General features: G+C 31.5%; 1 protein-coding gene across 3 annotated transcripts in view; it reads right to left on the bottom strand.

Moving 5' to 3' along the window:
* Positions 1 to 624: 624 nt before the first annotated feature.
* The window catches only part of LOC122572689 (protein real-time), a 66,559-nt gene continuing 52,519 nt past the window's right edge, over positions 625 to 14,664 (bottom strand). Inside the window, exons 13-16 of one of the 3 annotated variants that reach the window (XM_043737983.1) lie at positions 10,448 to 10,694; positions 8,954 to 9,060; positions 4,554 to 4,696; positions 625 to 4,479 (exon numbers count right to left, since the gene is read on the bottom strand). In XM_043737983.1, coding sequence (XP_043593918.1) covers positions 4,410 to 4,479; positions 4,554 to 4,696; positions 8,954 to 9,060; positions 10,448 to 10,694 — 567 coding nt within the window. In that variant the 3' untranslated portion in view covers positions 625 to 4,409. The remainder of the gene's footprint in view (positions 4,480 to 4,553; positions 4,697 to 8,953; positions 9,061 to 10,447; positions 10,695 to 14,664) is intronic. The other 2 variants (XM_043737981.1, XM_043737982.1) reach the window with 2 other exon arrangements.

Below are 14,664 nucleotides of genomic sequence, written 5' to 3'. Positions count from 1 at the left end.
ACGTCGATGGTTAGAAAAGAATGCTAGCCGCCCTTGAGGGAAAAGTTGCTAATGAGGAGCGTCGTTCGAGAGAAAGTAGGTTTCCCCTATCTTCCCGTAGTTGGGACAAAGACTGTTTTCTGTTTGAAGGACTTGTAATTAACTAAATCTTAAGATTTACAACGGGTCCTCAGGCTAGCTGAACATGCACTGCGGAAACGCATCGGCATCTGGCGACCATCTTACCCGGAGAACAGGGTCTGCGTGTGGTGAGCCACGGGACAGAGACCGTTGAAATGTCTATTGTCAAGTATCGCTGCAACTATTTCTTTTAAGGAGAGCTATACTGTTACTCTATACATTTGTTAAACAAACGTCCATCCCTTGACCGCGGCTACGTTGGCGACTGGTTGTCGCCTCGAGCCCAAGCTCACTGTCACGAATCTCAAATAAGTACAATCGGGTTGAATGACAATTATTTAATTACGGCTATGGTAGAATCTAGATTACAACATTACGGGACCTTCCCAAAGTTCCAAAGGAGGGCTCCGGTGTTCTTTCATCTCCGACATATATATATATATGCATGTATGTAATTATTGCATTTTATAACTCATACCTTATACAGATGTTTTAAAAATATTCAGAAAGGAACAAAGTAAATTAAATTTGTTTATTTCAATAACAATATTCATTTTCAGTTATTTCATACAATAAGTATACCTTACTTTCCTATAATTTTATTATACATGAAAAGTAATATTTAATCATTTTGTATTTAAAACATTAAGTATAAGATGTAAATATAATTAAACAGAAAGCTTTAACATTTGCTTTATTTATAATATACCATTCAATTTGTGTTTTAATTTCCAACAATAAATTATTGCATATATAGGATAAATGATTTAAATGGGATGTACCTTATATATCTATCGTTATATGGTAGAATTTGTCATGACAAAGTTGCGCTATATAAAAGAGTAAACATAAGCATATAAAAATCTTATTTTAAGTTATTTTTTAAGAGATTTGCAGGTCATCAGACTTTTAAAAAAAATTTTATTCTTGTGGAGCATAAAAAAGCAAATTTAACAGTTCTAAGAAATATACTGTTATAATTATTTTGAAACTTAAAACATTTAGCTCATAAAAATCTTGGGACATATACAAATACAACCAGAAATTACAAAACCTTTTTTTCAACACCAGAGAGATAGTAGGATACTATTGATGCTTATATAAGGGGAGGGATCTATAAGATATTAATATAATATTAAGTCTATTATTTGTATGATTTCATGTGGATATAATAGGTGTAAGTAACTATGTATTGTATTATAATCTTGAGATTTTTGGTTTCAAGCAGTGTCCTACATAGTAATAAGCTTTATCAGGAGCCTAAAGATGTCTTAATAGTGTTACACATTCAAGAGATATCCTTTAGATGTTCTTTATATACCATTGCACCTGTTCTGAATCTGTGAACAGCTTGCGTTTCGAATCCGTAACCAAGTAACAGCCCTTTTCAATTACTTAGTTGAACAATTAAAAAATTGGGATGAGAGTGCTCCAGGGCGGATTGAGACTCCTCTGTTCATATTGTCTCGATATTTAGTATTTTAAATCCATATAGTTTGTGCGGTATATTCTTTGGCTTTGGCAATGACAGAGGTTTGATCAAGAAAGATCTTGTGTCCGGTAGTTTTTTGACATAGTGAAATCACATTCAACATTGATAAGGACACGGTTTTCAGTCAAAAGCTTCAAACAATGCATGTATTTCATATTTTTTACTTCTCTTTTCTTAATAAAGGTGGAAGTGAATAAATTGTGTTACATTTCTACAGTGTGTCTTAATGAACCAAAAAGATTTGTAAAGGCTTTTACTATAATGTTTTGTCTTTAAGAGGTATATTGACTTTTGCGATTAATTATGTATACTTTCATATTATATGTGATGATTGTTTGTTTTAACTTCTAATTAATATAGAATGTGTAAAAGACAGCTCTAGTTTTTCATTCCTTCTTGAGGCATGAATTACAATAATAAATAATTATAAAAAAAAAAGTTTTCAAAATATTTGATATTGTTTAACTAGGCTTGGATCTCTTCATTATTAATGTATAAAGTAAAAAGAACTGAATTTGATTTGTATTCTGCACTTATATCTGTAATTATATCCATGATAATGCAATAAACATTAGTAGCCTGTGAGACCTCTTATAATAGTTACATAAGTTTCAATATCTGTAATAATTAAAAATTAATGCATAACTGAGACGTTTTAACCAGTGTTTCACACACAGTTTCCATTTCCTAAGACATTATTGTATATGCACATGTAACTGAAATGATATACTTTATGAAGTTATTCATTTGTCATGATGCACTTTAGGAAATATTGTTAACGATGCGTACTTTCATGTACCTCTCTATATAGTGCCAGTGTATCCTGAGAAGTTTTTTTTAGCTTGTCTTTAGAAGCTGATAGCAATTTTTTAGTACAAGATTTACAAAGTTAGTTGTATAAATTTAAGTTCGTTATAAAATCTTTTTACATAAATAGCAACAAAAATTCGATTACTCCTTGAAAATATTGTTGAATTCTATATCCTAATATTACTTGTCTAGCAGGTTAAAAGTTGAAGGCAATATGTGCAAGTCCTCTACTTAATAATAATATTATAACAACAATGGATACTTATCTATACAAATATATACATTTGCATATATTGTTCACATATGTTTTATGTCTATTTTATAACAGATTATAATAGATTATAACCTAAAACAATTCTAGTAACATAACTTATAGTATATATAGTATTTATAATTATTATGTAATGATTAATTTTGCATCTATACTACATACACACAAGAAAATCTAACCAGCTTTCAACAGCTTAACTAATTCACGTCTTGATATCACAAGATTTCTTCCTAATCTAGTTTCTTCTCTTTTCGTCATTTTGTTGTTTATGTAGATTTTTTGGCCTTTAAGTTCCTTTTTGTTTGCTTTTTTCATTTTATTTTCGATATTTATAAGTTGGACTTTTATTATGCCTACTTCTATGTTTAGGTTGACTGTTATAAATTCTTGAGTTTTTTCAATGTTGTTTTTAATTTCTAGCCCTTTGATTAGTACGCTGTTTTTTTTCTCCTTCTTGATTCTGATCTTGACCGTTATCTCCAAATACCATATTCTTCTTTCTAGTTTCAAGTCTCAATTTTTCTTCTTGCCATGCATGTTCTGTTTCTTCAAATTTTCCTTTTAAAATTGTAACATTCTTCATTGTATTTTTTATTTCTGCATTTTCTTTTCACACTTCTTTAACTTCTTCGCTTATTTCTTTCATTTTGATCGGTATTTGGTTAAGAGCTTAGTTTGTAGTCTTGGTCTTTATTTTCTATTACTATGGTTGTTGTTTTATTATCTTCATGTGTAATTTTTGTATTTTGAGTTGCTTTCGAGGGTGTACTTCCCATTACTTTTTCTTGTGGGTTATCGATGCTGCTCATTTTTTGGTGTTTTCCTAATCTCATATTTTTTCTTTAATCTGAGGCTAACAGGAAGTCTCTGTTTGTTTAATCTATTTGGGACTCCATTTTAATTCACCGTAAAAGTGAAGTTATTTCTACGCATGCTTCCTCCTTTGTGCCCCTTCTAATATTGAATGTTTTATTTCAATGTTCTACGTTTTAATAGTAATAATGTTTTTAATAGAAAAATTAAAAATTTGGTGGCAATATACTCTACAAAAATTAAAAATTTGGCGGCAAGAATAGTTTCGAAAGATGCACGTATGCAAGATTGCAACAGAAATACGAAAAAACATGCAAAAAAGATAATAAGGAAACAATATACGTGAACATAGAAAAACAGAATATTGATTTTAAAACATTGAACTTGTAATTAACAATTTCCTATCAGTAATGTTAAATCAGTTTTGACGTAGGATAATTTTGAAGTCACAGAATTTTCATTCAGAGAAAATAGTTTAGATGTTGCACGATAGTTGAGTGACAAGAAAATGATAGGAAAATTAGTAGATACATATACATATAAATAAGTTTCGCTGTTTAAACGGAAATTAAAGGTGTAAAATAAACACGAGGGAATATAAATTCCATTATGTTAATTTCGAATTTAAACTTTTAATTATACCTCAAATTGTTTTACATATTTTATAAATTAAAATTTCGTGCATTCTACCAAGCGATTACAATATAGATAGTTATATACTTACTTAAAAGATGATAACAGTGCTGTTATAAACTAATATTCAAAAATTTAAATATTATAATATTATTGTAATATGAAAGAAAATCCAAAGCAAATTAATAAACTTATTCAAATAAAGCCACTATTTTCAATGTTTCATAATCCTAATCCTTGGTAAATACTCTATGATGTATGCTTTACACGTCATCTAGACAGAAATGAAGTTGCTTCTGATTTTGTACTTATAGCAGATTGCAAGCTCATCATAGATCCCCTAGAAATTAAATTATACAAGTATATTTATGTGTAACGCAGATTGTATGAAAATTAATTTATAAGAAGAAATACCTGTAATGAACTGAAGATAATGTTTCATAAAAATACATAAGCTGGGCTTTATGACCACTAATGGATGGAAGAAACTCTCCTGGATCATCTTGATTATGCCATTGCAATATATATACACCAGCATCTTGCATTATATGAGAACCCTATGTTCAAATAAATAATTATTATAAGTATAAAAAATAAAAAAATAATTAGTGAAATATGTTAAAACATGTAATCATTGTATGATAAACAAATGACCCCACATAGTTGAATTACTTAGCAGATGTTTTCTCAATTTCGATACATTGAAATAAGAGTTGTGCTATTCTTTTACAGTCTTCTTACCAAAAGGTATCCACATTTTTTCTACCTCGCGGCTCTCTCTTCTAGAGACAATATTTCTATCCTTTAACCTCCTAAGTCTAACATTAAGCAATAAGCTCGTGACCGTTTCGTGCTGCTGAGTCTCGCTCGCGTATGGATATAATTTGATAATTTTTTACTGCTTTTTCTCATATTTATATGACATATAACATTTTATAATATCATGAAAGTACATATTTCTTACGTATTCTTAAAAGATAATAGAAAGAAGTAGGACATCTCATAGGAGAAATTCTTTCCAATTAAAAAGAAACGAAACCAGCAGAGTGTTGTATACGATTCCAAAAAGCATGATAATGGAAAATGAACTACATATTTAATTGTATTGTAATTGTCGTTATGTTAAAATCACCTCTTACTACGATCAACAGAAAAAAGATATACAATTTTTTTTATCACTTTTCTTAATTTTGCTGGTCACTTCAGAGGTTAAAGCAACATAACGTCGTGCTATATTCCTAAACTCTCTCACGCCCAACAATTAAACCTTCAGTACCTTATAGCTACGTGATTTTATGAGTCATCATTAGGCATCTGTCATAATCTTATCCGCATCTTCCACGGTTTTTAATTTTTTCCTATCATAATTACATACAAGTAAAATAGAGTACATTTCACGAACTTCAATGATCTTCAGATATTGTCAGGATCAATGTCTTAACTAATTTCATGTACATCATGTATGTAAAAGCTGCTCGGTAACAGATGGTATAACATTCTTGATTTATGAGTATTATAAATGTTGTATGTGAAGTGTACGTTATTATGTGTTTGTTGCCTTCATCTTCTTTAATTATGTGATTAAATTTGAGGATTTAAAGTTAAAGATCAAATATAATTTTTTTATACTTTATTTTCATTTTAGTTTGGCTTGTGAAAAAAATCATCTTTCTCTGAAAAACCTGTGTATAAATTGCGAAGAATTATACAGATGATCGCATATATGGGCCACGGAAAGATTCGGACATTGCACAATTTTAATTTATGATTTGTATATTTACACTAAACGTATAAAGATCAACAAAATGTAATACATTATGTTACGCTATACTGTTATAGACAACAGTAGAAAAAAACTTTTGAGTTATTATTTATTGTTGTCTAAATATTAACCCTTAGAGTGCTATGGACGCATATATGCGTTTGGTGAAAGTTATCGGCGTGGACTAAGGACGCATATATGCGTTTGTCAACTTTTCCGAGCACCTACGCAGAAGTAATACTATTACGTTTGTGTGAGATAAATATAAATGCATTTCAATGCTAATACCGCGTTCGAAGAAACTGTCTTTGAGAGAATATTGGTCTACGGACGAACTGTTGAAAAACAATATTTCCCGCAAAATAATGGCACGAGATCGATACATGGTATTATTACAAATGCTGCACTTTAACGATAATAATACAGCAAGTGACGATCCTTTAGCAAAAATACGACCAGTAATCGATAAATTAAAGATTTCCTTTTCGCAGTCATTTGCATCTTACGAAAATCTATGCGTCGACGAAAGTCTTTTGCCGTACAAGGGCAGATGTCATTTTAAACAGTTTATACCATCCAAGAGAAGTAGGTTCGGCATTAAATTATTTCTCCTTAGTGACTGTAAAATTAATTAAGTATTGGACTTCGTAATTTATACTGGACAAAAAACAAACATTAGTAGAAGTAATACAGGCATTGGAATCTCTGGAGATGTGATGATGCTGCTTCAGCCATATCTTGGAAAGAGCCATACACTAATTACGGATAATTGGTACACGAGTCCACGTTTATATACTTTATTACACGAAAACAAAACCAACACATTTGGAACCGTTTGGATGTTGTCCTCTGCACATGCAGCTGCATTGATTGAATCTGAGAAAAGGTATTATCGTACAGGATTATATAAGAAGAAACTATCATGTATCGCCGACTATAATTCCAACATGGGTGTTGTAGATAGAGTTGATATGATTTTGAGTACACTTAATTCCCTAAGGAAAACTATAAAGTGGTACAAAAAATTATTTTTCCACTTTTTAGATTTAGCTATATATAATGCATATATTTTATATCAAAAATCTACTGCTTCGAAACAAAAATTTAGTGAATTTCACTTAGCGTTGATAAGAGACATTTTACGAAAATATTTCCAACGTAGAAGCATGGTAGGAGGAGGAAAGAGAAAGTCTGAGGATTTACCGTTTCGTTTAATCGATAGGCATTTTCCATCAAAATGCCCTAATCGTGCCGGCACGACACAATTATCAAGAAGAAAATGTTCTGTTTGTGTGAAAAATAAGAGAAGGAGCGACACACGATACGAATGCAGAAAATGCGATGTCGGATTATGTATCCATAATTGTTTTAAAATTTTTCACGCACAACTGAATTATTAACTTGTGTTATATTTACTAAATTTAGTTTTCTAGTTTATTGTTTTCTAGTTTATTACCCAAATTCCAGTTTATTGTAAATTTCAATGTTTATAATAAATAATTAATACTAAAAAATAACGCCCTTGAATCATTTAATCTCGTGCAAAAGAATTACTATAACTTATTATGATTCGCGCTTTGAAGAGGCAATCAACAGAGTTCAGTCTAGCGAAGAAGTATTCCATCCACAGCGATCGTCAACGCTGGCCGCGCGCCGTTCGTACCGACTGCATAGACCGCGAGTATTCGGCACTCTAAGGGTTAAAAGTAATACTGAAGAAGAGCGAATTTTTATGCCGCAAAAAGTTTCGGACGAAAAGTATACATTGAGGAATTTTGTAGTTTAATTCTTCATTAAATGTTGCCAGTATCTGTATATACAATGTTTGTAAACAATGCTTCGTTCAAGTCCGAGCACTTTGGATTGCGAATATGTACTAGTTTTGTAACTAATTTGTTTAGGATGAATCGCAAATGCCGATATACAAATTTTAAAATACGACAATTAATAAGTTTACTACAAAAAGAAAAAGTCAACCCGAAGTAGCGGGTATGCTGAAGAACGTTTAGAAAAAGAATGGAAACAAATTAGTGGTAATTATTTAAAAAAAATTATTTCCACTGTGCCAAAAAATTTACACCATGTCATCATTATTAGTTTTAGTTCTATGTGTATAATTCTATTATTTAGATTCATATGTATAATTAGTATTAGAATCTGAAACTTCTTGTGATATAAAATATCACTCTATTTCAGTGTTTCTTTTAATATTTAGATAACAATAAATAATAACTCAAAAGCTTTTTTCTATTGTTATACTACATATATAGTGTAGTGTAACATAATGAAACACACTTTTGTTGGTTCTTGTACATTTGCTGAAAATATAATAATATAATAGAGCTTATAATTTAAAATTGTACAATATCCAAATTTTTTTATGATCGACTGTATGTATAATGTGAAGTAATTTATATTGTTCTAAAGATCTATGAAAGTTATCTGTTTCTATATAGAAATCGTTGCTCACACATGCAAATTTTCAAAGAACAGAATGTTGGTAATGTTTTGTTCGAATACGAGCGGAAAGAGGAGGAAAATTGCGGCAATTGAGATCACTTAAACATGTCTCTAATTTTCCTTTATTTTAAAAATCATAAAACAATGAGAAAATGAATGCAGAAGTATTTAAAGAGTGATATATACATTGGAAATTTTACTCCTAATATAAGAGATTAAAATAAACTGAGGTGAAAATAAAGCTTTTTATTTATATTAAATAGTGTATATACGTATTTAATAATAATATTAAAAAGCTCCAAGTATCATGAAAGCTCGAGAAATATACAGAGTGAAACACGTAAAGTGTGGCAGCGGAATATTGTTGAACATATTGATGACACAAAAAAATTTTAAGAGAATCTGAAGTACTCTAGGTGTCATAGTTCTTTTTTTTTTAATATATATTTTTTAATACACGTAAGTACAGCCCGCATCAAGATAATTTAACGACTATAGTCATTTAAGGCCAACCATCTTAATTAAATCAACCAAACCAGAAAATATAGAATATATTTGTGATAAAACATCAATATACTCTTTGTTTACTTACTTGAATGCTTTCACCATCATGACAAACAACGCTCGGTTCGACCTTAATGAAATGTCCTTTGATTTCTTTCATCTCTAATAATTCTGCATCTTCAGCTGTAACAGATTCTGAAAAATTTACATCGATTATTTATACAATTATTCCGGATACAATATATTTATGAAATACGTATTTCTTAATACTTTCGCAATAGAATGTGAAATTATTTTTGTCCCTGAATTGCATCAAAATCATATATTTTGTTGAACTGTGAAAAGCTTGCACCCCGCCTCAATGCATTCTTTTTGGAATATTTTTGATCACATTATTGTGAAGTATGAATAACGGCAAAATATTATAAGAAAAATTTGTTTCTTTTCGTGCATTTCTTGGTACATACAATTCTACATTATACCATAATGTTGTTAACCGAGAATTTATTTGGTTCGAATTAGTATCTATGTATATTTTCCTCTTTAAAATCAACATTTCAATGAAACTGCAATTGCACATACCTAGTAAACAATTTTCATTAAAGTTACTATTAATTTTTTTTAATTTTCTTTTTTCGTTCTACTTTTTAAGATGTTTTTCACCTTTTTTTCGATGTCAAGGATACAATTGCCCCTTCTTATTATTTTTCGATTATTTATACGTCATAATGATAATTTTTTAAATTCAAAATTAAAATCATTGGCACTGCAATACACAAAAAACAATTTCGAACATCTATCAATTCTTATTCATTTTTTATTAATATCTTAATGTTCCGGTTACTCCGTGGCTAGTCGACAGTTTAACGTCAATGTTAAGATTAAGTTCTTCTTCGTACTTTAATTTAAAGGGTTCTAATAACATTCTCTCTCTCTCTCTTCCCTTTTGCCTTTCCGTCTGATTTTGTGATGTTGATTTAACAACTATATATATGTATAGATATAATAAAAAGGATACAAATGTAGCTTTTATATAATAATAATAAGTTTAGTACTATGCAGCAATAGTACTTTATAGTAATAGTAACTGAATTATGATATGTGTACTTCATGTATTTGAAAATGTGAAATTTTCATTGAAGGATAACCAAAAGCTGTTATATTTCTATCTATTTTACATTTTTCCATCTCATACTGTATAACATCAATAGTGTTTATAACTTTGAGGTCATTGAAAATATAAATAACTGCTACGTATGTTTATATGCAATGTTTGTCATAGGAAAGAGATTTCTCTTCATTAATTAAATAATTATAATTTTATAAAATACAAAGTTGCGCTCTTTTGTTATAATTTGCATAATGGATTGCATATTACCTAAACTAATATAATAGAAAAGAGTAGATATTGTGCAATAGAAATTGGTTAGACCACTATTTAAAAGTATTTACATGCTAATACATTATACGTTAAGTACTTTAATAATAGCTTGAGAAGCAGTTGCTGTAAAGGGTCAAAATCAAATCTTTCTAATTTGTAATTAATCTGTAATTTTATTCATATACATATACGTATACATACCCAAAGAAAGATCTTTGTCATCATTATAAGCTTGGTAAAGTACGGTGAATATTATATTATGACGCATCACATCAAAATCCCATGTTAAAATTGCTCCTGGATCATTAGAACGGATTATTACACGATGAATTTGTCCACGGCTTAAACTAATGCAATGATATAGATTATGCTCTTCTTGAGACGATGTAGGTTCCAATTCCATTTTATATAGATGTTTCGGTACAATTCCTCCTTCAGTAATGTAGGCCTAACATTAATAAAAAAATATATGTTAAATGTACATCTTAAGAACAGCATAATAAAATAAATAATGCATATTAACAGGACTGAATCACAGCTAATGCGGCACAAAAATGTGTACGTTAAATTTTTAAATTTGCAATAATGCACATGTATGTGGGCGCATTTGTGCGTGTGTGTCGAATATTATTAAATATATGGTTTTAACAGATAGTATACGTAATTAATGATTAGAGATGTATAATAGTCTAGAATAATAAACAAAAAAAATATGAAAATAGTAAGAAAGATATTTAACATTTTGTATGTCGATTTAATTGCACTCAAATTAACTTGGGAAAACTAAATTTGCATATATTTAATAAAACAATAAAATGTTTTACAACAAAATCAAAGGATCTCATTCATTTTTGGCTAAAACATTATGGATCTTGAAACTACTGAACCTTCTGGGAAAAAGTTGTACCGCAGTTTGTGTGGATCATTTTCTTCAGGTGAGATCTATACTTTCTCACCTTTAAATTCAATTTCAACAAATCTATATACACCAAAAAACCCTCCTCCCCCACCAATTTTCATTGATGATGTTATCGACATCCAAACAATGACAAAGTCCATCGAGAAAGATATTAACAAAGAGGACTACACACTAAAAATTAAAAATAATCAGGTTAAAATCCTGCCGGCCAATCCAGACTCCTACATAAAAATAACAAAATTACTAAAAACCCTAAACGCAAACTTCCACACATTCCGACTGAAACAAGAAAGACCTTTTCGTGTGGTACTACGCAACGTCCACCACTCAGCTAACTTAGACGAACTTAAGTTCGAACTCCTTAAACTTGGTCATGAAGTAATTAACATCAGCAATATAAGATATAGAATCTCAAAAAACTCGCTATCCTTATTCTTCATCGACTTAAAACAAAAACCTAATAACAAACAAATCTACAACATAAATCAACTAATCAACTCGGTAGTAAAAATCGAACCTCCTTTAATAAAAAAAGAAATAGTGCAATGTAAAAGGTACCAAAGGTACGGTCACACGCAGAAATACTGCAATCATAATTTTCGCTGCGTTAAATGTGCAGGTACACACCCCACTGATCAGTGCACTAAATCAACAGAAATCCCAGCGAAGTGCATCCACTGTCCAGGAGACCATCCTGTTAACTACAAAGGTTGCTCAGCCTACAAAACCTTATACATAAATAAGTATCCTAAACTCAGAGCCAAAGAGACAGCCAATCAAATACCCAGTCCTCCAAAATTCACTACTACTTCAATCTCCTATGCCCAAGCAGTACAAGGAAATCAAAATAATCCATAGGGACCATTCTCAAAATAGTGTTCCCAATTCACAACACACAGACAACTTCTACAGACTCGAGAAATTAACAGAAAAACAATCAGAACAAATAAATAACTTACTATCATTATTAACACTCATCATGGATAAAATAATACGCCTCGATGCAAAATAAAACCAAGACGCATAGCTCTTTGTAATGCCAACGGTCTAGCTCAACACACATTCGAACTAGAATTCTTCCTAAAACAACAGCATATCGACGTAATGCTCATATCTGAAACCCACTTTACCGACAAAAACTATCTGAAAACAAACGGTTATAACTTTTACCATACCCAACATCCCAGTGGAAAGGCCCACGGCGGCACCGGAATCATTATCAAATCCAGCATTAAGCATTGCAAGCTTCCATCATTCCGGAAAGACTACGTCCAAGCTACAAACGTAGCAATAGAAGACTGCCATGGTACAATCACCACTTCAGCAGTATATTGCCCTCCCAGACACTCCATTGCTAAAGAAGACTTTGATAGCTCGATGCTCTGGGCAATAGGTTCATAGCTGGAAGAGACTATAACGTCAAACATATCCAATGGGGCAGCAGACTTGTCACAGTAAGAGGCAAAAATCTCTTGAAGAGCATAATCACCAACAATCTCAACTACCTCACCACATATGAACCCACATACTGGCCCACTGACACTAACAAAATACCTGATTTACTCGACTTCTTCATAACTAAGAATATCTCGCCAAGATATGTCCAAATCAACTCCTCGGCGGATCTCTCTTCTGACCATTCCCCCGGTATAGCAACAGACAGTTCAACAATTATCGAAAATCCACCTAATGGCTTTATTCATAACCAACTCACCAACTGGCAGCTCTTTAGAGAAGTCTTTAATCACTCAACTTCAGTCAACCTGTTTGCTAAACACTTATCTAACGTATTTAAAACCCATTCCTCCAAAATTGCCGCGGATATTATTGAATACCTGCAATCCCACTTCCAAATGTCTCCTCCTATTGAACCCTTCACTTCTGTATAAATTATAGAATTAATTCATCGCCTAAATCCCAGGAAAGCATCCGGGCATGAATAAAGTAATCAAGGAACTTCCCATAAAAACGAATTGCACTCATCACATCAATTTTTAACGCAATTCTTCGCCTTGAATACTATCCTGAGGCCTGGAAAATATCACTGATTACTCTCATCCCTAAACCCGGAAAACCAATATATGAAACTAGCTCCTATCGCCCAATTAGTCTTCTACCTACTTTGTCAAAACTATTCGAGAAGATGTTAACGAATCGACTCCTTCCACTCCTAGAGGATTCGAAAACACTGCCAGATAATCAATTCAGTTTTCGGAAACAACATTCTACGATATCAGCCAAATCCTAGAAAAGAAAAAATATTTTTCAGCGGTATTCCCTGACATTCAACAGGCATTCGACAAAGTATGGCATGAAGGGCTTTTATACAAACTTAAAAAAATCCTACCACACACCTACTAGTCCTACAAAGTCTTACCTAACCAAGAGACAATTCATGGTTAAATACTTAGACGCCACTACCATAACATTCCCAATAGAAGCTGGCATACCTGAAGGTAGTGTCCTCGGACCCCAGCTGTTCTCCATCTACACTGCCGATTTACCAATATCAACAGAGATAGCTACAGCAACATTTGCTGACGACACCGCGCTATTAGCTTCCCACGCAGACACGATAATTGTTTCATCCACTCTCCAGCGATGTCTCGACTCTATGAAAAAGTGGTTTCATAAACGGGGCTTTAAAATTAATGAAAAAAAATCCACACATGTAACCTTCACGCTGCGAAAACAAACTTGCCCTCAGGTCACCATTAATAATATAACAATTCCTAACAAGGACTCAGTCAAATACCTGGGCATGACTCTGGACAGGAGATTAACATGGAAACAACACATCACAGACAAATCGAAGCAACTCAAGGATAAACATAAAAAATTTTATTGGCTCACTGGCCGACGCTCCAACCTAAGCACGCAGAACAAAATTACCCTCTATAAGACCGTAATAAAACTTGTCTGGACCTACGGAATCCAACTATGGGGAACAACAAGTAATTCCAACATTGAAATACTTTAACGCTTCCAATTGAAAACGCTAAGATCCCTAATAAATGCACCCTGATATGTCACCAACGAAGCAATACATCGCGATCTCAAGATACCCACAGTCAAAGAAGAAATAACAAAATATAGCAATAGATATAGCAAAAGAGTTAACAAACATCGAAACCCCCTAATTACTAAATTGTTTAATACGTCGGATCAGATCCGCAGGCTAAAAAAACCGTTATCCGTTAGACCTAAGCACAAGATTTAACTAGATATTTATATTAAGTAATATTTACTTATTTATAATTATACTTATCTATAATAAGTGTTAACTTATTATAGATAATTAGCTATGTCACTGCGCCACGCCAGAGAAAATTACTGAAAATTCTCAATGCGAGAATTGATCGTAAATTAATTATAAATAAAAAAATAAATTCAATTTGAAGACTCGAGAGTAGGACGGTAAAGCGGACATAATTTTTTTTCCGAAAATTGTATGCATTCAAATAATTCTACAGAATTTAATAAACCCGTTTTGCGATTC

Source organism: Bombus pyrosoma, linkage group LG11 (assembly GCF_014825855.1).
Source record: "Bombus pyrosoma isolate SC7728 linkage group LG11, ASM1482585v1, whole genome shotgun sequence".
NCBI classification, from domain to species: domain Eukaryota; kingdom Metazoa; phylum Arthropoda; class Insecta; order Hymenoptera; family Apidae; genus Bombus; species Bombus pyrosoma.
The sequence above is the reverse complement of the archived record's forward strand: the minus strand, read 5'-3'. Positions and strand labels throughout refer to the sequence as shown.